Below are 26,914 nucleotides of genomic sequence, written 5' to 3'. Positions count from 1 at the left end.
CATTTATTAAATGGATTTAAATGGATTGGATAAATTTCATCCATCATCCATTAAGTCAAAACCAATTATGAACCATTTATCCATATTGCCACCTCTAATATTATAGATTGTTAGTATACAGAGATTCTTGTCCATGGTATACAGAGAGACTTGTCCATACAGGCGATGGTGCATACAGGCCTCAGGGTAAATCACATGCCACGGATTTCCCATGGTAGAAAATTTCGGTGTTTTGCAAGTTCGAAGGAATTGAGAGCTATTATATCTCACACATTTCATACTATGTATCTGTCTAATTTAATGATGGTTCAATTTCTATCGACCCTTTAATGGCTCAGCTGAACTCTCCCTTTAAAATAAGTTAGTAAACTAATATCGAAATAAGTTAGTAAACTAATGCCTGACTAGGGTTACAAATGAGCCGAGTTCGAGTCGAGTTTTGGCTAATCGAGCCAAGCTCGAGTTAATTTTGTGAAACTCGAACTCGAGCTCGACGAGCTTAAAATATCAAGTTCAAGCTCGAGCTTAAAAAATAAAAAATTAATTATTATTATTATATTTTTAAAAAATAAAAAATAATTATTTATTTTTAAAAATGAATAAAACAATAATTTTTTAATAAATAATAAAATATTAGAGATATATATGTAATTTTATTATTAAAATAAAAAATAAAAAATATATATATAATTGAGCTTACGAGCCAACGAGTTTAATGTTTTTGAACTCGAGCTCGAGCTCGAGATCAACTTAGCTCGAGCTCGTATTCGAGCCGTTCGCGACTCGCAATCGACTCGATTTGCAAAACACCCCTATGCCTGACTGTCGAAAAAAGAAGAAGAAAAAAAAATATTCCACACATTTCACGGTTATCGCAACAAGGAGTTCCAGAAATGCCTTGGGCCAAAATACCACTTATAACATGAGTTTCATTTGTATGTTTTCTCAGACGAAACTGCACATCAGGCCCTGTTCAACGCACCCACGCTATACATCTCACCAGTGGGCCTACAAGAGCAAATTTCACAACGCACCCACGATATCGCGGGACTCTGATTGATGTGGCCTGTATGACTGGACCACAGTAGTAGAAACTAAAATGTTACCCTCTGCCTTTATTTTGAAATATCCCAAAATATTTGTTATCTTTTAAAGCACCTTTTAATTTCTCTTTTCAATATCATCCCTCCCTTTAATTATATTCATGTTATCATTCAAATTCAAATTTTAAATTTATAAAAATAAAATTGAGAGAAAAAAACATAAAATCACAATCAAAAAAACTATTCTTCCCGAAACATGACTGAATAATTGAGAGCGAATGAGTAATAGATAGTGGCACCATTTTTCGACCGTAAGTAGATACTGCAGTTTCCTTGAAACTCTAGAACAAGGTAGCATATCCGCATAGATATTTACATTACATATAAAAATCCAATATTAAGAGCACAACCACCCTCAAATAAACCAGCCAAGCATAATTAAATCCTAATTTACAAGCTACTACATGTCTTCATAGCTTCGCTTAGGACCGTCAAACAGTAGACGAAATAAACAGTCTTGTCTAAGCAGCTCTTGCGAAACCCATCCGGAGATTACCATAATCAAACACGGTGTGGTACACTCCCATGAACACATCTCCCAGAACCCTACAACCACCAACATATTGTACACATTAGAGTTTGGACCAATACATATGTTTTATGCATCAGCATTTTATGTGTAATCTTACAGGTAGCAGTTCTATATATATATACATATATATATATATATATATATATATGGGCGAGAGTTCGTGGAATAATCATGTTTCATCCTCCTCCCCTTCTTGTGCAGTGATTTAACATTTCAGGGAGAAAACTCATCATAAAAACTAGCGTTGATGCTAACAAAGTTGACATACCAGATGGGACCACGAGGCGGCGGCACATCCATAGCCATGAATCCACTGATGCAGACTTCAGCAAAGCCTTCTCCAGTTCGAAGAACATACTGCAAGAAACAAAAGCCAGTTTTAGAAACAGTTGGCCTATAAGCAAAAAATGTTCAGAAAAGGAAATGAGAAATATACGCGGAGGAGGAGGTAGAATCCAAGCTTCCACATCAGTGACCCGAATAATTCCAACCAGAGGAATTGCTTACTTTGGCCAAACTTAAATCAGCTTTCAGTATATATTAGCTTCAAAATGACTTGACTTGCTAATAATGACCTAATATATCCACCATCATGCCAAAAAACCAACCCCGCTACTTTACACAAAAAGCAAATACTGCCACCAAATCTAGGAGCAGCAACGCAAGTCAGCGAAGTACGTATCAACTTTCCCCAAGCCCCCTCCAGTCATATACATATACATAGTACTTTCCAAAAGAGATAGGTGCATAATCACAAATAACTGACCTCCCTTGTTCCTACAATTTAGTCCTCTCCCCAGTGCAATGAAATCTTATTCCAGTCGCAATTTTCATTTCATATTTTCCCAAGACATTTCTTCAAGAACATCATAAGATATTCCAGAGCTTGGCATAAGGGTGCAAAATACAAAATTTCAAGACTTTAGCCTGAGATTGTGATAAAAGAATTACTATTTGCTGATCGAAACCATTTCGATCAAACATGATCTGTGTGCAAACTTTCTATACCCGCTGAGGAAGTTATAACTGGCAGAACATGAATGAAAAACATGAAATTGATGTAGAACAAACAGAATAATTAGCAAGTGCATGTGTAAGAATGGCATATCAAAAACAAACCTCCTTAGGGGTCAGCTCAAAACTTTTCCCTCCGATGGTGAATGAAACATTTGGCAGGGTGGATAAACTGTTGCAGTCAATGATGGATTCTCCCATGGGACTTGGTATGCTTTCACAAAGCTGCCGCACAAAAATTTGGTAATCCAATCAACCATTATGCACCATATGTTACCTCTACATAGTAGCATATTAAGTTCATGGAAAATCACCTGATTCACATATGCAAGCACTTTCTCCTTAGTTCCCTGCTGTTTCAGCTGGTTTTGCATCCAAACAACAGCCATTTCACAAGCAGTACACATCGGGGATTCACCAACAGAAGCTTCCTCCTTGTTCTCCTCATCGACGACTGACTTGATATAAGCACTGCAATAATCAAGTAAAAGGGATCAAGAAGTCAGTATATCATCCAACTCAAACAGTGTGTTGAAGAAATCGTGCTGTGGAACTTGTGTCATATTATAATCAAAAGGATCCGAGCTTTTCTAGATCATTATACTAGAATAAGCAGAACCTCTCAGAGATATTGTTGAAGAGCTGAGTTATTTAGCACATATAATTCTTTCAGCTCCAGAATCATGTGAGTAGTTCTATTTTTAAAGGTCAGCATCAGTCAAGCACATAGCATAGCTGAATAGATCAACAAAAGATTTGGCACCAAAAGATTGCATAAATTCTAAACTTTATGAAAATTAACAGTTGTTATTTGAAAATATCCATAGAAGCCAGTGTAATTTGAGGGACCCAGAAAGCAGCCTTCCATTTCCTGGAAGACGGTTTTGTAGTTTATGTCCACCTGGTTCAGTGATATGTAAAGCAAAATTTTAGACTTACTTCTCATGCTGAGCACCACGAAGGGGACATAAACCAGCTTGTTTACAAACTCTGTCGGGTAGTACCTGTGGCCCATCATAATTTTGATACAGCATTTCAGATCTGAAACTAGTAATTATGCATATGGAAAAAGATTTGAAATATAAAGAAGAATGAGAAGGAAAAAATTACCCCTGATACGAGGAGATCCCAAATCAGTTCACCATACTGTGAAACAATTTCTTTACATTCAGTGCTAACTACTCCTTCAGCTCCAATGGCATGATTAATTTGAGTCACAACAGTCTGCAATAGATGTTCTCACAAATTTTAGATTTACATCCAAGAGATCTTAAATATTCAAAAACTGGAATCTGGTTTAATGTCATGATCAACATAAACATACAGTTGGACCAGCGAGCAACGATGTTCCAGAGTCCACAATAGCAGCACAACCTCCTTCACAAAAGCCTGCAAGAGGGAATATACAAAAATGAAAAGGGAATTTAAACTTGTGGAGCTCTAAAACCATGTACCTTCTAGATAAAGGAACTTAATGTCCGTGATGTACAAGTCTAATGCTAAAAATCTGAAGAACAAACAGTAGTTGAAATATATGAAAGGAGAAAACAAACAGTAAAGCAATTATCATCCAGGGAGATATTTAGCCATTGTTTTCAGAAACAGAACAATACATAATGCGCCTAACCTGTTGAGACGTTCCCAATGAGAAAATCTCCCATTTTAAACTGGTGAAGAGAAGAAAAAAACAGATTATAAACAATGCACAAAAGGTGAATATTTCCTCTGCTTCCCATTAATGACAAAAAAACAGGCCAATGGACATGAAACCTTCACTTACTTGCCAGTATCCCTTCTGAGTTACAGGAACATATGTATGCTTTCCCTTGAAGTGATTTGTATCTACACCACCAAAGACAAGCTCACCTCCGTCTTCAGCATTTGGATCGCGGTTTAGCCAGAAAGAGAATACTTGCTCATCCACGAGACCTTGGTCCACCATATTATACCTGTACTTGAATAGCAGATTAGCATATTGCTTACTCTTTTGAGTTTAGAAAAGGAAAAACATGCACAGATATCTCAACACTGTTAAAACAGGTTAATTGTGGCAATACCAGACCGGCACCATGTTATCAACAGCGATTTCCTGGAATCCAAGGCCAAGTATCCCGTCAAACTTGGCAATTACAAATGTAAGACTTCCTTCTCGTGAAGCTTCAATAAAAACCTGGGAAAAAGATAAATAAATTATCAAGCAGAATTAATATACAGGAAAACAATTCTTCATAAGATTGACTAAAGCCACATAAAAGCTCACTTGATCTTTGACAACAAGATCACCAACTTCAACGTTATCTTGACTGGAGAATCCAGAAATTGATCCAGAACCATAACGAATTGAACAAGATTTCCCTAACCACAGCTAACACATTAGCAGTGATTACAATAATCTCACATCCCTCGAAGCTTTCTCATATCAAGAAAACTTCAAGGGCAAGCAAAATGGTCAAGGCTGCCACTGCAGAAAGTATGGAAAGGCATACACAGCCTAAAAATTTCTTAGTGATTGTGAGTAGCGGTAGAAGTAAAACAAGAGTGTGAAACACAAGAACCATTCTTCACTCAAGAACCTCTACAAAATCATGAGTGGGAAATTTGATGCAAAAGGAATGCAAGTCTGCAGTTGCCAAATAGGGAAATTCTTCCCATGTGCCTAAGCATTTGATCAACGTCTAAAAAGTGCAACAAACTCATTTCTCAGAAGAATTTCTTTCCCTATTTTGTCTAAAGCCTTTTAGGTTTTCAATTAGAAAATTAAGAATTCGAAGCAAGAAAATTGGTCTTTACCTATGGCTGTATAAGTACTTGACTTCTTTGCCTTGTACTTGGAGTGGAGCCAGCAGGCAATCTGCAACAAAAAATTTGTCTGTTGATAATGGACAATCTAGTTAAATGGCAAAAAATTAGTTAGTAGTACATTAACAGAGACTCACAGAGAAGTAACATTTTGCCGATGGCACCCAGAGGTTGGAACTGCCTGTATCAAATATAACTGTGAACTTCTGAGGTGGAGTACCAATTCCAATCTCTCCATAGTACTGGGCATCCAGGTAATTCTTTAAAGGCAATATGTCCTCATTGGAACTGCCTAAATTGTTGTCCATCTCTTTCCTACCAGCGCCATGTGTGCTCTCCAGATGAGCTAATTTGGCAGCTCTTATGCTTTGAATATCTAAGGGTTTTTTTTTCAGGCTAATTCGCTTTAATCCTTCAGAAGGAAGAGGAAATAGAGAACACACAATCGCCCCTAATACAAATGCTGCCCAAAGGTACCTCCTCTCCATCGTTGGTTATGCCTGTTTCAAGAAAGAAAAACAGTTAGCTCAGCTGAAGCAAGCTAGCGTAGGGAACTTTAGTACAATCTTGTTCACCATCTCAGTGAATATGCACCCTGACGCCACTGTTAGAAGGTTTAATACATAGTAAATGGAAGAAATATTATCAATGATGCATTTATCATGACTGGAACCAAATACTCAGCTGAACTTAAGTTTGCTATACAGCTGCATACCAAATAGTAACTATTATTTGATCACAAATAAGTAGGCACTACCTGTATCAGACCTTTCCCTATATAACTTTTATTTTATGGCTCTGTGTTTGTTTTTTCTCCCTTTCCATATTTTAGCCTCTTTCACTAGTGTACAAGACCAAAAAGATCTTTTTCCTATATGCTCCATATTGTGCAACTACGATTAACTGATGAAAACCAAAAAAAAAAAAAAAATTACTAGGGGTGAAAGACCTTTTGCTGTGTCCCAAACAAGAAACAGGAAAACACGATCTGGGGTGGAACAAGAACACAAACTACAGATCAAGAAAGCTAATACCAAACATTCAACCAAGACTCGGAAAAGGGTAGGCTAATTAGTCGCAAGCAACTAAAATCGAGATGGTCTCATCATTCACGAGTACTTCAGACTACCAATAATCTGCAGAACCAGCGGCCGATGATGATCAGCACATACTCTTAAGAACAAAATTAGTCAGAAAGATTAAAGGTCAAACCTTGATGCTCGATGGGATCTTGCAAAACTCAAAAGATAGATTGAATAATACCAGTGACAGTAGAGTGAAAGAAGAAGCTTTGAAATACTCACTTGATAGTAGACTTGTATTTTGTTGGACGGAAGGACGGTCCACTGGCAAAGAGAGTGGCTTAGATATTTCAGAAAGAAAAAGAGTGGAGGAGCAGCTTTTAATACTAATCTTGGATGGATTCTTAAGAAAACTGCATTAAAAAATAATAATAAAATATTTCCCAAGGAAAATCCGAGGATGGCATCAACATTTGCAGTTACTTGACTTGTAAAGAAGAAACAATTGCTTTTAACAGTGCGGTGGGATAGAATATTATTTGAAATAATTATTATAATATTTTTTATAATATTATGTATATGAAATAAAAAATTATTTAAAAATATAAAAAGATAGATTAAAAAATATGTTTATAATCCAAACGAAATATTACGTAAAATGATTCAGCAATTCAAACACACTCAGTGTTTTTAAATTACTAAAATTAGACTCCTTAAATTATGAAAATTATCAAACATTCGAAAAGTATTATTTTCATAAATGCATCGCAATAAAAAAATCGGGCCTATGAAAATTAATTATTGAGAATGAAAATGTTAAATGTTGTCTCCTATTATTTTCCAAGTTTATTTGAAGTTTCAAATTGATTAACACTTTAATAGGATAAAACTACTCATTCTACTTTCAAACTAAACTGCAAACCAAACTCATATTAGAGTTTTTATTATTTTGATTCTGATTCCGATTCTAGAGTGTGAACCAAGCACTTCCTTATTTCATATTCAATTTTCCATTTAAAAATATAATTTTATACTATTATCTTGGCTCCATCTAATATTTCCAAAATTTATGTTCATGCTTTTTTTTCCCCCAAAGATATTAATATGTAACCCTACTCTTAACCAATGCGAATTGCTCATTGAGCAGCACAAAACTCAGCAAACAAATGCAAGGGGATAAATGGGCAAAAAAATTTCGACAAACAAAAACTACCACACTGATGAAACATTAATTATGATTTAGTGGTTAAAGTTGAAATCGATATCTAGGGTTGAATTTTATGTTTTCTTTTTTATTTATTAAGTCCCACTCCTCACTTATTGAAAAATAAAATAAAAACAAAAATTACCACTAATTCATTCTAAACACAAAAGGAAAAAGTAACCGAACAAAACGAAAACTGGACATAGATAGCGCCCATGCTACGTTGTCCAATATCCTATCTACAGTGTCAAATGCTGCGACAGTATCCCACTCGCATTTAAGGAGCGTGAGGTTCCGTGGGACATGTAGCGAGTTTACGACCGGGCCTGTCAACGTTCGGGTCCACAGACTCCGGATCAAAACCCAACCCGAATGTGGCCCTTTTTTTTTTTTTTTGTCAGGATGCAAATATGGATATAATTCATTTATCAGATTAGAATTCGAACCCATTTTTCTTAATAAAAAAGCTGATCGAATATGAAATATTGAATTTCGATCCATATCTTATCCAAATCCATTTAAATGAATTAATAGTCATAAGATACATATATACATATTAATACATAATTTTGAATATGATTACGAATGACTCGTGTCTAAATCCGATCAAATTCCAATTCGAGAGACCAAGTATAAAATCCCTCAAATATGCTAGTCGAATTCGAAACAAATACAAATAAACGTGCTCGAATATAAAATATTCAATCTTAATCTTTATCCAACTCGCTGATAAGTCTATTTAAGTATATTTTCGGGGGAGGTGGTGGTTGAGAACCGGACCGATTAACCGGAGGCGCGTGGCGCGAAGGCATTCGAGAAGAGGTGAGCATTTTGTTTGAGTAATCGAGCAGCGTGAGGCATGAGGAAAGTGCCCAGAAACTTCTTCACAAAAGGATTCAAGGCTAGGTGAGTTGATTTTTCCCGGTACAAAATTGTGGAGGTCCATGGGCGTACACGTGTCTCGGAAGATGCCACTAAACGACGCAAGAAGGCACTCTACGACTATTACTGCTACGAAAGCTTATGGATTAAGCAAAGCATCGTCGGGTTACTTTGTCAACTCACTAGTACGACATATTAGACCCGAACAAATTTTTAACATAAGAGTCCGACTTTTTTGAGATTTTTAACAAACATTCAACTCTTTCTACTAGTTTTTTGACTTTAGCAGCAAACATGCGAGAAAGTGGAGCAACTTGCACAAAATTTCTTGTCGACTTCTTGATGGTGAAACATATACTATGAGAGATGTTTTACTGGTTACTACTACTATTGTTGGTGAAATGGGTACACATCACCGTTTGGATTGTTATTTTTAAAAAAATTTTATTAAAAAAAAATGTTATAATATTTGATATATACGACGTAAAAATATAATTGAAAAATGTATTCATGAAAAACGTAAATTTTTTCAGTGGAAGATTACGATCCAAACAGAGGCGGTATTGGTAATTATAGTTCTACTGCCAATTTCTGACCACGTTGCTCTTTTGTGCAATGCCGGTATTGGTAATTTAATGCCTTGTTTGGAATGCTTGTTTCCGTCTGAAAATATTTTCATTTTTCGTAATTACATTTTTCTATCACCTTTTTCCCTCACATATATCAAATCGCTACAGTAATTTTTTCATGAAAAATGACGGAAAGTGCAATCTAAACACAACCTTACTTTGTGATTAAAGCTGACATGGTAATTAATTAATTCATCGGTGGGAAATGATCCAAAGTTAGCAAAAAGTAAGGCCTCGTTGAATGCTCCGTCACACAGCACTTCTTCTTCGTCTTCATTTTTTTTTTCTTTTGTTGTTGTTGTTGCCTTTTTTTTTTTTTTTTTGGGCTCACAGCATTCCTAAAGCTGTTTAAGATTCCTTAAGTTAAATGTGAAAAATTTTTTTAAAAAAAAATCTTCAAGAAATTTTGCAAGTAAAAACTTATTTTGTTTTACAAAAAGGCTGAAGGGGCTCTCCTTGTCACTGAAAAACAAACTAATGAGACAAAGGGGGAAGCTTACCAAAGAAAAAAAATTATGTTACGTTTGGCAGAGGGTTAGGTACCGTAATAAGAGCATGTTTGTCAACGGAAGGTCGCAAATTCAACTTTTGCTGAAAGACGCTTTGAAAAACTTTAATTAAGACCTTCACTTTCGAATAAGAGTCGAATGAATTTTGCAGACGCTCCCTAAATCGAATCCAGATTAATTTCACTGAGAATTAGGATACCGGGGGTTGAAAGCAAAAAAATAGGAGCATGTTTTGTGTCTATCAAAGATTGATACCAAAATGGCTGTAGTTTTAACCTGAACCACCAAATTCTAACCCTGGATGAATTGAATTTCACAAAATTCTGCCAATAATACTAAATTGATGGTTGATGGTAGGTGGTCTTAGGTTCGAAAGTCTTTCCCCACTTTCACATATCTGGAAAAAAAAAAAAAAAGAACCATTTTGTTTCTGATGAATTGTAATGCAAGAATACTACGACTAGCGTCTAATTCGAGATCAATTATACCTATCTAAAACATATACTTTTTTTTTAATCTAAACCCAATCACAATATTAAAGTCGACAAGATCCATTATTGTAGTCACCGGATGAGGATTTCAAAAAAAAAAAAATTTTTTTTGAAGGATGAGGATTTCAATTTGGAACAACAAGCAATGAAGTATGCAGTGCGCATTTGTTCTGGTTCAAACTGGCATGGTGATATTAATGTGAACGCAATGCTTATGTTTTCCCACAATATATATATATATATATATATATATATATATATATTTCCATCTGCAAAAGGAGTAGTATTAAATACGGGGCAAGGGCTCCTCTTGCTGGTCAATTTTGGCACCCCAAACATCACTTTCCCACCGTAGAATTAATTACTTTATCAACTCGAATCTCAAATAAATTATCATATCAGCATTGCACAAAAGAGCAACTTGCTGTAGAAAATGACCCATGACTCTCTCAAACATGATTGATGATGTAATGGGCTAGACTCGATTTTAAACAAACTAAGCTCATTCTAGATCCACTTGAGAAATAAGATCAGCCATGGTTTGCAAAATCTTAAAGGGCCTAAATTTTAGTGATAGAGTGGATGACAGCCTAAAACTGTGATTTGTCCTAGTTCAATTCTTGAGCTCATTTGGGATTTAGAAGCAAAAAAGAAATTCTACGTACAATGCAACTATTAAATGCTCTGAGCTTTGAGCTTTATTTAAGGCTTCAATCTTCACCAGGTTCTAATATGGGCGTGCTATTTTTCTACCAAATTGGTTATCCAATGGTCCAATTTTTCTTTAATTTTTTTTTTTTACTTGAAGGTATTCTAGTCTTTCGACCAGACTAATCTGCTAAGGTTATGTAGAGTATTACCCCAAGAATATACAGCAAAATAATACATGGGATTAATCACGAAATTTACTGATAATTATAAGGCTACAGAATCATCAGTTGGACTACCTGCTAGCGCTATATTCCAATTTTTTCACTAGGGCCTTTTTCTGTCCTAAAAGAGCCTCTTCCACTATTCAAAATTAGCTTGGACTCAAAATTATTAGGCTGGTTTGATTCGTCCATCATCTGTGTAGGGTTATGTGCTCAAAACCAACAAGCAAATGAAATATGTTGGAATGAAAGTTGGAGTACTTTAAAATCTGTTGAAGAATCAAGAAAAGGGGAAAAAAGCATCAAGCATTCTCTTTTTTGAAATTTCCTTGAAGCTTCATAAGGCAGCTGATCAAGCCTCTAATGAACAAAAACAAGTCATGAGATGGGTTCTTTTTCTTGTCCAAGATTCTAAAGGACGTTTTGGACTTTTCCTTGGATCCAACAGAAGCAACCCTGCTTCCTCCTTTTGGACCCGGGCTAACAGGTCCAATCTCCAGTTTTATCTCTATCTGCAAATGCCAAGCAAGGGTCTAGAGAACAAGTGCAACTACTCAAAAATGGTGAGCAAAGTCCCAGCAACGCTAGCTTAAAACCCTCCATAAACCCTTCTGCTACAAGCTTCAACAGGTAAAATCTGAACCCTTTTGTGTCCCTTACTTGTTCTGGGGGGTTTTTGGAGGTGGTAGGGAAATATGAAGCTGTCGGGTGTCAGTAGTTCTTTTATTGGTTTTGCTATGTAGATGTTCGACGAAATGTCCCAGTCAAATTTTTGCTTGTAATGGCATTGCTTATCCAAAGTTGAAACTTTACAAAAAAAATTTATCCGTTTATTTTTTTGATGGGTTCTTGGTTTTCCTGATGCGAGGTTACTTCTGTATATGAGAAGGAATGCAATTCACTGCAAATTAAACAAACCCATGCTCCCATGAAATGTTTGTCCTAATGAGAGTTCTATAAATAAAATGCAGTTAGTGTTAACAGAGTGAAGTCATATTTCTTGAAAACATCGAAATTTCTCTTTTGAGTCGTCAAAGTTTTGTTCTTGCTGCTTTTGCTTCTCTCTCATTCACACTATTTGACTTTTCTCCCCATTTTTCTTAAGGTTATTGCAGTTGTATTGCACTGAATCTTTTGGTACTTGTGGTTTAGAGGTGAAAACTGGAATTTTGGGCCAAAAACTAGCCAGCCTATGGCATTGAGGCGCTTTTTGGGGTTTTCTGATGGGGAGTTAATGAGATCAGATGCTAAACCCTGTTCCCGGTTGATGAGACAAACGGCTGGGATTTTCTCTGTTGGTGGAGCATTAGGATTTTGGGTTCTCTGTCGCCTGCATTATGGTATGCGCTGATTAATTGTGATGCTTCCTCCCCTAGTGCTCTGTTCGTCTTTCTATGTTGAAGTTCTTCTTACTATTCTCTGAAGTTAATTAATCTGGAAAACACATCTACACTGAAGTTTTGTTAAAAACAATCCAAAAAATACCTAATCCAAATTGGATTTTATATCTTGATTCTTTGCTCTGTGGGTACCTGCAATTTGCTTTAGGTGATTCATGCTACTCTTGAAATTAATTTTATTTTTTTCATTTCTTCAAACAACTTGAACATGTAAGCAAGTGCTTCCAAGTTCCCCTTTACCAATGCCAAGGAATTGCAATACAACTTGCAGACCCTGTCCCTTGCGATCCCCTCTCCCTGTCCCACTTCCCCTCCTGTCCAACCAAAAATGAAAGAAACAGATAAAGAAAATGGAAGAAGAAATACACAGGGAAAAAAAATAAAATTTTAAAGTGGAAGAAAGAATTTTATTGTAGAACTGTCTTTTGTTTCTGGTACATATTTACACTCTTAGTATGAACTTGATATCCCATATTTCGTTGTCTTTTGCAATCTCTACCTGTTGATGTTGGTTTGTCGAAGATGATCCTTCTGTTTATATTTTACATGATCAAATTCAAAACAGTCCTACTTCCAAGTATATTTCCTCGTTTGGCATATTATGAGTTTGTTTTAGTGCCCATCATTTTGCAGCCTGGAATTAGTATCGTTTCAATCTCCATGTAGTAATTATCCAAATGACTTTGATGGTGGTTCAGGTCCCAGAATTACAATTCCTCGAAGTCTTAGGTGGGCTGCCTGTGGAGCAATCACTACAAGCTCATCTACAGCTTTGCTTGTCCGGCTGTTTAGTCCTGAATGTGAGCCACAAAATATAGCTGCTTTTGACAAGAAAAAATAGTAATTAACACATTCAAGTTTTGATATTTGTAAAACTACTGTGTCTCCTGTGAGTTTCTCTCCTAAAAGTGGACATTTGCATGTTTTATAAACTATTCTGCATGGATGGGTGGTTGTATTGTAAGCAATCAAAAGTTTTATCAAAAAAGGTGGATGGGTGGTTGTAAGCATGGAAGGGTGGTTGCTTTCAATATATTTTGCCGTTTTATCCATCCAAAAATGAAAAAAATGGAAGGGTGGTTGTGTCGTTTGTCTGAGCATTGGTCAACTTGCGAAATGACAGAGTTTTATTTATTGTCTAAGCCAAGTAGTTTCATTAGCCCTCTGGAGTTGCTACTAGTTCTCAAGCATATTCAAGTGCTGGGCACATAATTCTTTTTCCATCTCAGCGTGCGTACACTATGCACTATACTGGTGTTTGGCTTGTTGAATTTCCCTTCATCTGATTCTTCTCAAATACATGATGAAAAAAAATGATGTTGTTTAAAGACTATATATATATATATATATATATATATATATATATATATATATATATATATATGTTTTAGAATTACACAAGAAGCTCCTGTTTGACCTTTGCACTCAAAAAAAAAAAGATTCTGTTAATATGTCGTATCAAGACTATTGCTATCCTGTTTGGCTGGTTCTTTTTCTGATTCGGTTTTTGGAATGAAGTCTGATGAAACCACAATCTCCAACAAGAGTGGCCGGCAGCGGCTGGTGGGCTTCTCATTTCGTAAATGCCCTGTTCGGTTATTACTGCCCTTTCCTTGTGAATTTTCTTCTTCTTTTTGCTGCTTAAGATGAAATCATAATACTACTACTACAATTGTTCTAATTAGTTTCAGAGAGTAATTAACAGGTTATCGATCCTGTGCAATAATAAATACTGCTCAAATAAAATATAATTCCTGTAGATAGTGATAAGCAATATCGAATTCACAGGAATTTGGGATATTTATCTCTTTTGAAATTTAATTTGACAATAGAGTTTTTTTATAGCAATGGCAATAATTAAACGGTTTGAATAAAAAATAGATAACCGACTAAGAATTAAATGACAAACTATTAAAACCAAATTAATAATGACTAAACTCTAGTCAAGAAATAATTTCGGTAATAGTTCATCTAATTGATCATCGAAACAAAGGTAATTTTAATTATTAACTAATAAATAAGTCATAACTGCCAAACAAGTGATGACAGTCAACTTCTCCTTACTGTGTCGATAATTAAGGTACGCCTATTAATCACTACTCTAATCGAGAAATAATTTTAGGTACGCCCATAAGATTTAATTTTTCAATTACCTAACGTATTAGATGAGCTATATTCTAACCAAATAATATACTATCAGGGTTATTTTAAATTAGCCTGCGTATTTTCCTGACACAAATTCAATAATGTCAATTACCACTATTTTAGAACAATTAAACAATTATAAATTTAACGCTCTAATTGACATTTAGGTTGCTAAATTAATTCAATGTCCGGGTCCAAGATACTCAATTAATAAAACAACTATAAACACTATAATTAGAGAATATGCAAATACCAGTAAATAAGATAAATAAATAAAATTAATTTGATCTTACAATTTTTAGATGAATCAAAACCTCCGTTATTCCTTAATTAGAAAAAGAGATTTAACTCATCTCTATGGAGAAAATCCCATGCACAATTGTAGAATTAATTGTTGCATACATCATATCTCGATTGAGATGATTAATTTGAATGAATAATTGAAAGAACAATGAATAATACGAAAAAGTCAAAAGCTAAAGAGTAATCAAGACGGTCTGCTATTCTTCTCCTCTCTATTCCCTACCTAATTCCCTACTCCTATACGGCTACCCTCCAAAAGCAAAGGAAAAGAGTCCTAGTCTTTGTTGATCTCTGTCCTCTTTGGAAACTACCAAAAGAAGAAAAAGGAAGTGTCCTAATTTGACTACACGTCTGCCGCATATTTTCACTGGATAAGGAAACAGAATTGAAGTAGTCTCCACCTTGTTGACTGCTACACGATGCCTTTACTTGTTGTCACAGGAAGTAATTCTGCACACCTCCTGTTCACCGAGGATATATGGCCAGCAATTGTATCAATTAGCAGATGTAGCGAGGAATTTGCGCCCTTTTACCATATTTTATTCCATCTCCCTACAATAAATACAAATTTTCAAAAGTGAGTAGAATCTGCCGATTAATGAACGCTTGGCAATATAATAGGAGGAAATTAATTATAAAATAAATGACAAAATTGTGACTCAGCAATTTCCGTCACATCTAGATTATGCTTATTCTCAAGTATGAGAATAGCAAACAAATACCAATTCCTGATAATGGCTATCACTCCATCTTCCTATTGCCAAGATACCGAGAAAACGCATATCAAGTATCAATTGTCAAAATCCAAAAAACATCACCTCGATTAGCTTTCTTTATAAATTTTCTTCTTCTTTTTGTGGCTTAAGATGAAATCATAATACTACTACTACAATTGTTCTAATTAGTCTTAGAGAGTAATTGAAAGGTTGTTGAACTTGTGCAATAATAAATACCTGCTTAAACAAAATATAATTTCTGTAGATAGTGATAAGTAAGGTCGAATCCATAGGCACTTGGGATATTTGTCTCTTTTGAAGTTTAAATTGACAATGGGGTTTTTTTTTAATAGCAATGGCAATAATTAAACAGTTGGAATAAAAAATAGATAATCGACTAAAAATTAAATGACAAACTATTAAAATCAAATTAATAATGACTTAACTCTAGTCAAGAAATAGTTTCGGCAATGATTCACCTAATTGATCATCGATGCAAAAGTAATTTTAATTATTAACTAATAAATAAGTTATAGCTGTCAAACAAGCGATGACAGTCAACTCCTCCTTACTGTGTCAGTGGCTAAAGTACGTCCGTTAATTACTACTCTAATCGAAAAATAATCTTAGGTACGCCCGTAAAATTTAATTTTTCAATTGCCTTAAGTATTAGATGAGTCTTATTCTAATCAAATAACACGCTACCAAGGTTATTTCAAATTAGCCTGCATATTTCCCTGACACAAACCCAATCATGCCAGTTACTACTATTTTAAATCAATTAAACAATTACGGATTTAACGCTCTAATTGACATTTAGGTTGTTAAATTAATTCAACGTCCAGGACCAAGATACTCAATTAATAAAACAACCATAAACACTACAATCAGAAAATATACAAATACCAGTAAATAAGAGAAATAAATAAAATTAATTTGATCTCATAATTTTTAGATGAACTAAAACCTCCATTGTTGTTTGACTAGAAAAAAAGATTTAGTTTATCTCTGTGGAAAAAATCCCACGCACAACTGTAGAGTTAATTGTTGCATACATCATATCTCAATTGAGATAATCAATTCGAATGAATAATTAAAAGAACAATGAATAATACGAAAAAGTCAAAAGCCAAAGGGTAATCAAGATGGTCTACTATTCTTCTCCTCTCTATACCCTACCTAATTCCCTACTCCTATACGGCTACCCAAAAACAAAGGAACAGAGTCCTAGTCTTTGTTGATCTTTGTCCTCTTTGGAAACTACCAAAAGAAGAAAAAAAAAATGTCCTAATTTGACTTCACGTTTGCCGCATATTTTCACTAGATAAGCAAACAGAATTGAAGTAGTCTCCACCTTGTTGACTGCTACACGACGCCTTTACTTGTTGTCACAAGAACTAATTCTGCGCACCTCCTGTTCACCGAGGATATATGGCCAGCAATTGCATCAATTAGCAGATGTATCAAGAAATTTGCGCCCTTTTACCATATTTTATTCTAACCCCCTACAATAAATACAAATTTTCAAAAATGAGTAGAATCCGTCGATTAATGCACACTTGGCAATATAATAGGAGGGAAATAATTATAAAATAAATGACAAAATTGTGACTTATCAATTCTCCCCCACACCTATACCATACTTGTTCTCAAGTATGAGAATAGCAAACAAACACCAATTCCTGATAATGGCTATCACTCCATCCTCCTATTGTTAAGATACCGAGAAAACACATATTAAACATCAATGGTCAAAATCCAAGAAACATCACCTCGGTTAGCTTTCTTTATGAATTTTCTTCTTTTTTTTGCTGCTTAAGATGAAATCATAATACTACTATTACAATTGTTTTAATTAGTCTCAGAGAGTAATTGACAGGTTATCGAGTCTATACAACAATAAATACCTGCTCAAACAAAATATAATTTCTATAAATAGTGATAAGTAGACTCGAATCCACAGTTATTGGGTGTCTCTTTGAAGTTTCAAATTGACAATGGGATTTTTTTTATAGCAATGGTAATAATTAAACGATTCGAATAAAAAATAGATAACCGACTAAGGATTAAATGACAAACTATTAAAATCAAATTAATAATGACTAAACTCTAACCAATAAATAATTAAATCGTCGATGCAAAAGTAATTCCAATTATTAACTAATAAATAAGTTATAACTGTCAAACAAGCGATGACAGTCAACTCCTCCTTACTATGTCAGTGGCTAAAGTACGCTCGTTAATCACTACTCTAATCAAAAAATAATCTTAGGTACGCCCGTAAAATTTAATTTTTCAATTGTCTTAAGTATTAGAGGAGTCTTATTCTAACCAAATAATACGCTACCAAGGTTATTTTAGATTAGCCTGCGTATTTTCTTGACACAAACCCAATTATGTCAGTTACTACTATTTTAGAGCAATTAAACAATTACGAATTTAATACTCTAATTGACATTTAAGTTGCTAAATTAATTCAATGTATGGGTCTAGGATATTCAATTAATAAAACAACCATAAGCAATACAATTAGAGAATATGCAAATACTAGTAAATAAGAGGAATAAATAAAATTAATTCGATCTCATAATTTTTAGATGAACCAAAACCTCCGTTATTCCTTGACTAAAAAAAAAGAGATTTAGTTCATTTTTATGGAGAAAATTTCAAGCACAACTTTAGAATTAATTGTTGCATACATCGTCTCTCGATTGAGATGATCAATCCGAATGAATAATTGAAAAAACAATGAATAATACGAAAAAGTCAAAAGCTAAAGAGTAATCAAGATGGTCTGCTTTTCTTCTCCTCTCTATTCCATACCTAATTCCTTACTCCTAAACGGCTACCCAAAAGCAAAGGAACAGAGTTCTAGTCGTTGTTGATCTCTGTCCTCTTTGGAAACTATCAAAAGAAGAAAAAGGAAGTATCCTAATTTAACTCCACGTCTGCTGCATATATTTCCAGCGGATAAGGAAACAGAATTGAAGTAGTCTCCACCTTGTTGACTGTTACACGACGCCTTTACTTCTTGTCACAGGAATTAATTATGCGCACCTCCTGTTCACCGAGGATATATGGCCAACAATTACATCAATTAGTAGATGTAGTGAGGAATTTGTCCGCTTTTATCATATTTTATTCCAATTCCCTGCAATAAATACACATTCCCAAAAGTGAGTAGAATCTGTCGATTAATGCACATTTGGTAATATAATAGAAGGAAATTAATTATAAAATAAATAACAAAATTGTGACTTATCAGTAATTCCTCATCCACTATAAACATCTACTTTCCACAAAATGGCAGTGAAATCGAACCATTTATGCAGTTCAAACGGACTGAAAACTGATTTAGGGTCCGTTTGATAACATAAAAAAGTGTTGAAACTGAACCTTTTCAGACATTCAAATGTTTTGAATGTTTGATAAATGAAAATCCATCTACTGAAGCAGTGCTGAACTTATGTGTATTTTTTTCAGCACAAAAATCCTAACTGAATGCTTCATTCTAATAAAAATCAAAAGAATTATTTCAACTATCTTATCTTATCTATCAAATCTACTCTTGTTTGTTAATTATGTTCAAAATTCTTATCTAATTAAACAATCTAATATTCTCTATCTAACGATTTTCTGTTTGTCTTTTATCCCTTTTTAATGACTTTCACATCTTTTCCATACTCCTCATATAATATATTTCATTTTTTATATTAATTTGATTTAAAAATAAATATTGTTATTTTCATACCTAACAATTTTAAACTAATTAAATCATAGGTTCTATTTTTTTTTGAATGAAAAGATATAAGGGCAAAACTGTTAAAGAAAATTTATTAAGCATTCAATTATAAATATTTATCAAATAGTATAAATAAATTTAGTATTAAAATTCAAATATTCATATATTTATTTTTAGTACTTAAAATTCAGCAAATTAATTATTTCAGTATTCATATTTCAGACTTCAGAATTCAGATTCAGTTTTATCAAACGAACCTTAGTGTTTGATAAAATCTCATTTTCAACCTGATATACTGCTTAAAAAAACCATACCCCCATCACACCAGGAACCACCCAATGGCATCAAGACACCGAAGGAAATTTAAGGAATGGCCAAGGTCAATTGCTTGATTTCTTCCTTTCTTAGTGGATCTTCCACGTCAATGACCTGGCATCACTAATCATCAAAACAAATTTTCTGATAAGCAACATCATCATCTGTCATGAACCAATCCTATATATATATTTAATTAGCACCTTAAGTAAACATCTTCGCATACAGCATCTGTCACACACACAGAGAAACAGAGAGGCATGATCTGACCCGAGGGGCAGCGCCACCCTCTCTGAGCACCAAAACCTCTCCAAGAATAGGACACCTCGCCCATTCCATTTTCCTCCATCTTAACTCTCCTCCGCCATGGCCTCCGACGACCACCACATTCCCAACGGCTCCACCACCACCCCACCTGACATTCAATTCGAATTCGCCCACCACGACCCCGCAATAGCCCGCATCAACAACGGCAGCTTCGGTTCCTGCCCATCCTCCGTAATCTCCGCCCAGCAAGATTGGCAGCTCAAATGGCTTCAACAACCCGATGATTTCTACTTCAACACCCTCAAGCCCTCCATCTTAAAAGCCCGTTTAATCATCCGGGACCTCATCAACGCCGACCACGTGGAGGAAATCTCCATCGTCGATAACGCCACCACGGCCGCAGCCATTGTCCTGCAGCATGTTACCTGGTCCTTTTTGTCCTCCCAGTTTCAGCCCGGCGACGCGGCAATCATTCTCCACTATGCTTATGGGGCCATCAAGAAATCCCTCCAGGCCTATGTTGCCCGCGCCGGCGGCCAAATTATTGAGGTAAAGCTTCCGTTCCCCGTGAATTCGGATGAAGAAATTATTCAAGAATTCGGAAAGGCCCTTGAATTGGGGAGGATGAATGGTAGGAAAATCAGGCTAGCTTTGATTGATCATATTACTTCAATGCCTAGCGTTGTTATTCCTGTTAAAGAATTGGTTAAGATGTGTAGAGAGGAAGATGTGGATCAGATATTTGTTGATGGGGCACACGCCATTGGGTGTGTGGATATTGATGTAAAAGATATTGGGGCTGATTACTACACTAGTAATCTGCATAAGTGGTTTTTTTGCCCGCCAGCTGTGGCGTTTTTGCACTGTAAAAAATCGGATATTTTGAATCAATTGCATCATCCTGTTGTTTCACATGAATACGGGAATGGATTGGCGATCGAGAGTTCTTGGATCGGTACCAGGGACTATAGTGCTCAGTTGGTAGTTCCAGAGGTGATGGACTTTGTGAATAGGTTTGATGGTGGGATTGATGGAATTAAGAAGAGGAATCATGAGAAGGTTGTGGAAATGGCAATTATGTTGGCTAAGGCGTGGGGGACGCATCTAGGTGTGCCTCCACAGATGTGTTCCAGCATGGCTATGGTGGGATTGCCTGCTTGTTTGGGGATTTTTAGTCACTCTGATGGCTTGAAGTTGAGGGCTTATTTAAGGGATTGTTTTAAAGTTGAAGTGCCAATATACTATAGAGAACCAGAAAAAGGGGAGCATACTCCTATAACAGGGTATGCAAGGATTTCCCATCAAGTGTATAACACAGTTGAGGATTATTATAAGTTCAGGGATGCTGTTAACAAGCTCTTTAACGATGGTGTTACTTGTGCTTTTCTCTCAGATTGAGAAGGTCATACATCTTTCTTGGAGGCTACTTCTGAATTATTGCTCTTTCCTACATTTGCATGTCAAATTACTAACTCGTGAGGTAACAATATGTATCAAAATAATGAGAAGCTGATGATCGAAGGAGTTAGTCATGCCATATTACGGTTGCTTTTCTCACGGATTGGGTTTTGTAGAATTTGCTACCAACAGGAACTTTGGAAATTGAGTTACTTGATTTCTAGGTCAAGTTGACTCTTTTAAACGCTTTGTGGATCTATTTCTTTATATCTATGTCTACCGTCTGAAGCTTGGTCCTTCTGCTCTTGCTTTGTATACTACTTGCCTTTTGCAGCTATGTATGGGTATAGAAAATAAAGGTCTTGGTTTGATAGAATCATTTGATGGTTCCAGATCAAAAGTATAGAACGTGTCTGCATCAAAAGGAGCTCCTTCATCTTCAGAAAAACAGAGCATAGGTCGTAAAATTTTTCCTTGTGCAAAAGTCCGTTTTCGTTACGAAAATTCTTTCTAGGTGAGGATATCTTATGCTTCAATTATATGGTGTATTTGCAGTGTAAAGTTTTCCTTTGGAAAACCTAAAATTGGTGGGCTTTACCATTTTGTAAAAGGGTCTACCCCACTTTGGCTAAAAAGGCACATTTAGTATCTTATTGGAGAAAAACTCAACCTTTACTCCCACTTCTGATGAGTAATGAGGTCTTAATTTCCCAGATACACCACTTCCTAATGATGCGAAAGAACTAAGAAAAACTTCCAATTTTCATTTAATTTGTGACAGATAGTCACTAAGAGAAACAATTGTGATATGAATTTCCCAACTCTGCAATGAAAGTACGGATCGTATTTATGCTACATATTGTGATTGGACTAACTTGATTCTTCTGCTGGACATCATAAATATTGCTGCTGACAACTACCTACAACTTTCAAGATATGTTTTCTTTGAATTAGAGCTTCTTTCCATATAAGTTCATGTATTTTAAATTTCTTGTGGTTGATGATCCATAACGTATATAAAGTTTGGTCTTGACACAAGCATTTTTTGTGTTTGGTTGCTCAGAAATGCCCATCAAAGCATATTACTGTGAAAAGAAAAACCGTTTTGTTGAGTTTTTCTACCTGTATATTACCCTGCCCAATATGCTTTAGTTGTTCCTAACATGCCTTTTCTTCTCTTGTAGATCACTGGCTGATGAATGATTGTTTTTCGAATAAGAAGTACTTCTTGGATCCTCTTCATCAGTTTAATTTGGTGCTGATCACCATAGCTTCAAGAGGTTGAAGACAAAGACCTGTAAATTGAAGTGCTTACCTGCACTCAAAAGCTTGCCTTCATAGCCTTTGATGCTTCAGCTACTGAAATACCTCTGATACTTGACATTCATGCTGTTGGAGCTATTGGCTAATAAAGTGCCTCAACAAGAATTATGTGACTTAATTGATTTCACTTGATGGACTTGACACCTTCAAATGCAAATGGAAGTTTGCTGTGAAGTGTTAAGCCAGAAACTCATCCACTAAAAACTCTGTTGTACTATCCTGGATGATACAGCTATGTCCATTTAACTTGTAAAGGGGACATATTAACGGGGATCGTTTGAAGAGCTGGCACATTGTCTTACTCGACTTCCTTGGACACTGGTGTTGTTAGGTCATTGTCTAGATGTCATTCCTAACATCAGTTTCAGTATTTTATTTGAATGGGCTGCATCAGCATTCTAGCTCGTTGGGTGGAAGGACTGCTGCTTCTTTTAAGCTGAAGTTATACATACATTTTTATTTTTTTTTCAGGTGTAGATTTCAGTTACAATGTAGTCACTGTTGCATTGGCAATGGTCATGGTTTGAGGAAACGTGGACCTTTTTTTATTGATTTTGGTTCCAAAAATCTACTTAATGTTCAGGTTGATCAGAATAAGCAAAAGCTGTTATACCTTTAAAAATGGAAAGTTCACAAAGCTAATACCATTATCATATCTGTAGTTTTATTTATCGTGAAAACCATCCTGGTTGTTGTAAAACTAATAAAATGAACTATTATAATAGGAATTGAAATATTAGAGAAATGAGTAGAGGAATGAAGAATGATCTTCTTATTATTTCAACTAATCAAAGGTCCTTCCAAAGGGTGTCAATGTACCTCTATATATAGGTACTAAAAGATTAAAAGAACATCAATTCTATTAAACACCCACTATTATAAGAATATGAAAAAATTTATGAAATGGTTTCTCCACTACATGAGTAGATTTATGGATTGTAATTTCTATACATAATATAACCATAAATCATGAATTAATTCTCTTGGGAATACAAAAGGACATTCACACTTTAAATTGTTTCATAACACTCCCCCTTGAATGTCCATTACACAAAAAATATGCTTCATTAAAAACCTTACTAGAGCAAAATCTATCGAGACAAAAATCCTAGTGAAAAAAAAAGAGTACACTATTCCTGTGTATTAATTTCTCCTCCTGATGCAAACATCATTTGAGATCTTTTAATCGTCGCATTTCAATATTCGTCAATTGCACTAAGATATGGTACTTTAGGACCAAGTGTCTCTTCATCTTCCTCTTGCGGTCTAAAAGGATCCTTATTAGGATCTAATGATCTGATGACCGTTGAAGTACTTAATATATATGTTTTATTCATATAAAATCGTTTTAATACCTTTTGGGTATATGCAGTTTGGTGGACAAAAATTTCACTCTTCAAATGTTCAATTTATAAACCAAGGAATTTTATTTTTCCAAAATCTTTGATATCAAATTCTTTTTTCAAATATTCAACATTTTTATGAATCTTTTCAGGAGTTCCAATCAAATTTAAATCATCAATATATATAACAATGATCACAAAATTTGATCCATTTTTCTTGATAAAAACACATGGGCATATTGGATCATTTGTATAACTTTCTTTAACTAAATATTCATTGAAACAGTTATACCACATATGTTCAGATCGTTTGAATCCATACAAAGACTTTTGTAATTTAATAGAATAAATATCTTTAGAATTTGATTTGCATGCTTTAGGTATATTGAATTATTCGAGAATTCTCATATAAATATCATTTTCAAGATTTTCATATAAATATTCAGTAACGATGTCCATTAGACGCATATCTAGTTTTTCATGTACTGCAAAACTCACAAGATATCTAAATATGATAGCATCCACTACAGGGGAATACGTTTTATTATAATCAAATCCAGCCTTTTGTGAAAATTCTTGGGGTCCAAGTCTTGCCTTATACCTCACAATTTTATTTTTCTCATTTTTTTTCTTATAAATACTCATTTATCTTCTACTAACTTTACACCTTCAAGTATTTGGACTACAGGTCCAAAAACTTTTCTTTTAACCAGTGATTCCAATTCAAATTGGATCATATCTTTTCATTTTGACCAATCATTTCTATACCGACATTCATCAACCGATTTAGATTTATGATTCTCATCAACTTTTATAATATTTAGTGTTACATTTCATTAGACTCCAATTAAATTTTCTATGATTTCGTTCTCTTCAGGAGTTGGCTCTTCAGGAGAGAGCTCTTCAAGAAATTGAATTTTGTCATGACATTTAATCTCCGAAAATATTTGAAATTAATTTATACCTTATTTAGGTAGGCCGGTCTTAAATTTATTTGTAGCACTTGTGCATGTCTTTCAAGGACATCAATTTTAATCAAGGTATTTCCTGCAGGAATAGTTGATTTAATGATTTTTCTGGAATCGATAATATATCTAACAATTGGTTTGCAGTTTTCTGCAAATGAATAATTTCTTGAACTTCTAGTTCACATTATTTTGTATGAGGATCGAGAAAATCTAATTTTTTTTAAATGATTTCCTTTCGGTTGATTTTTCCTCCCCCTAATGTCGGGAATCATAACTCATCAGAATAAATAAATCATTTAATATATCACCCATCAATATTTTACGATTTTTAATCGTGAAAGGTGATTCATACCCAACATAAATTTTAAATTTTTTTTGGAGCCATATATAATATAAAAGGGGTATGTATAAATACTTATCGACTCTTAAATATTCTCACTTTTGTCAAATCGCATATACATTGGGATTAGTAAACTTCTGATATACTGTAATTGATGATTATAAATCAAAATAAGAATGAAAACAGCTATATCGATAATCATTTCTCTTTCGAATGATTATTATGATATAATTAACCTTTATCTTACTTGATTTCTAAACATGATCTCTATTATTGTCTCATTTAGTATCTCAATTTGATATCCATTTCGACGGATATTCAAATTCAATAAATTTTTCGAGACATGATAAAAAGTAGTGCTTTATTTATCATAAACTTTTCTCCTACGGGGAGAAATATAATAGTGGCTCTTCTGGAATTTTCAATTACTTAAGCATTACCACTGATTGTGTTTGTCTCTTTTGTTCGAAAATAGTGTATATAGTAGCATTCATTAGCGAGACACATATCATTGTCACTATAATTCTTATGGGACAAATATCATCACTATAATCCTTTGATCTTAAATGTTTAACATCCATTTTTTCTTCAGGAAGAAAAACTAGTTAAATCAATCATCATACACCTTCAGGGTGTTTAAAGAAATTAGCCATGTGAAAATGATACTATAATTTTGATTCGTCAAATGTACTTCGGGACATTTATCTTTAGGATTCTTATTTTCTTGTCCTTATCATTATTATCCTACTTTAAGTGGTAACTTTTTCTCTTGTCATGGTAAAATATATATTTACCAAAATCATAGTCATGGCAACAACTATAACTAATAAATTGAAATTTAGTCGCATTTACTTCTGAGAATGGACTAGAATTAGCATGCAATAAGTACAAAATACTTTTCAAAATTTCTCTTAATATTGCTAGTACAGGAGCATATTCGAGAAATCAATTGTGGAGAGTATCATTTTCAATATATCTTATGAGTAAAATTTTCTCGACACAATTTCAACTGAGAAGTAATTCTGAAAATTGCATAATTATGTTCTTGTAGCCACAGGTAAATTTATCATACCAGGCTTTTGCAATAATGAACATCTTCTAGAGGCCAAATATTTTCATTAAAGAACGACCATTTTCAGGTAGTCGAATTTTTTTTTTAAAGTTTTTCAAAGGATAAGTGAATTTTCAAACATAATTGATTTTCTATAATAGTATCTTTAAAACTCGATGCATCAGAATATAAGTATTTATAACAAAAAATTATAAAGATAAATAAGTAGAATTAAAAGGAGAAATATTACCTCAAAGATGTCAAACAATATATGTTTGTGTTTAGTGGTTGCTCAACAGTAGGTACTTATATTTTGCGATAATTCAAATATTAGCCATAAGAAATTGAAATAAGTTTGTGGGTCAGAAATTTACCACAGAAGTCACTTGAAGAAATACAGGCAGAATTTTGGCAAAATCTCCTGTTTCACTTTTGTTCAAGATAGAGCCTCCGTTTTCACCTTTTGCTCAAAAGTAGAGACTCGTGCTGATAACGTGTTGTAAAACTAATAAAATGAATTACTATAATAGGAATTGAAATATTAGA

The 26,914-nt window shown here is 34.3% G+C and overlaps 2 protein-coding genes across 8 annotated transcripts; one reads left to right on the top strand and one right to left on the bottom strand.

Moving 5' to 3' along the window:
- Positions 1–1,311: 1,311 nt before the first annotated feature.
- LOC113727882 (aspartic proteinase oryzasin-1) lies at positions 1,312–6,891 on the bottom strand. 2 transcript variants are annotated; one of them, XM_027252268.2, is made up of 14 exons: positions 6,753–6,891; positions 5,586–5,948; positions 5,440–5,500; positions 4,910–5,004; positions 4,707–4,819; positions 4,430–4,598; positions 4,277–4,316; positions 3,974–4,038; positions 3,760–3,873; positions 3,589–3,653; positions 2,964–3,120; positions 2,755–2,874; positions 1,904–1,992; positions 1,312–1,649 (listed from the first exon to the last, which is right to left on the bottom strand). In XM_027252268.2, the coding sequence occupies exons 2-14, from the start codon at positions 5,934–5,936 to the stop codon at positions 1,565–1,567; spliced, it is 1,524 nt and encodes a 507-aa protein (XP_027108069.1). In that variant the 5' UTR covers positions 5,937–5,948; positions 6,753–6,891; the 3' UTR covers positions 1,312–1,564. The 2 variants fall into 2 exon arrangements, with proteins under 2 accessions (XP_027108069.1, XP_027108070.1); XM_027252269.2 differs by having other exon boundaries at positions 6,661–6,799.
- A 12,989-nt stretch (positions 6,892–19,880) lies between these two features.
- Positions 19,881–23,218, top strand: LOC113727880 (probable L-cysteine desulfhydrase, chloroplastic). Of its 6 annotated transcripts, none has more exons than XR_003457931.2 (3): positions 19,881–21,347; positions 21,737–21,801; positions 22,528–23,218. XR_003457931.2 is itself a non-coding variant. In XM_027252264.2 (2 exons), the coding sequence occupies exon 1, from the start codon at positions 20,045–20,047 to the stop codon at positions 21,341–21,343; it is 1,299 nt and encodes a 432-aa protein (XP_027108065.1). In that variant the 5' UTR covers positions 19,881–20,044; the 3' UTR covers positions 21,344–21,347; positions 22,528–23,218. The 6 variants fall into 6 exon arrangements, 2 of the variants coding, with proteins under 2 accessions (XP_027108065.1, XP_027108066.1); XR_003457930.2 differs by having other exon boundaries at positions 21,737–21,857; XR_003457929.2 differs by having other exon boundaries at positions 19,881–21,801.
- Positions 23,219–26,914: the final 3,696 nt, after the last annotated feature.

The sequence above is a fragment of the Coffea arabica genome, chromosome 2c (genome assembly GCF_036785885.1).
Source record: "Coffea arabica cultivar ET-39 chromosome 2c, Coffea Arabica ET-39 HiFi, whole genome shotgun sequence".
Lineage (NCBI taxonomy): Eukaryota > Viridiplantae > Streptophyta > Magnoliopsida > Gentianales > Rubiaceae > Coffea > Coffea arabica.
This window is presented reverse-complemented; position numbering and strand designations above follow the sequence as displayed.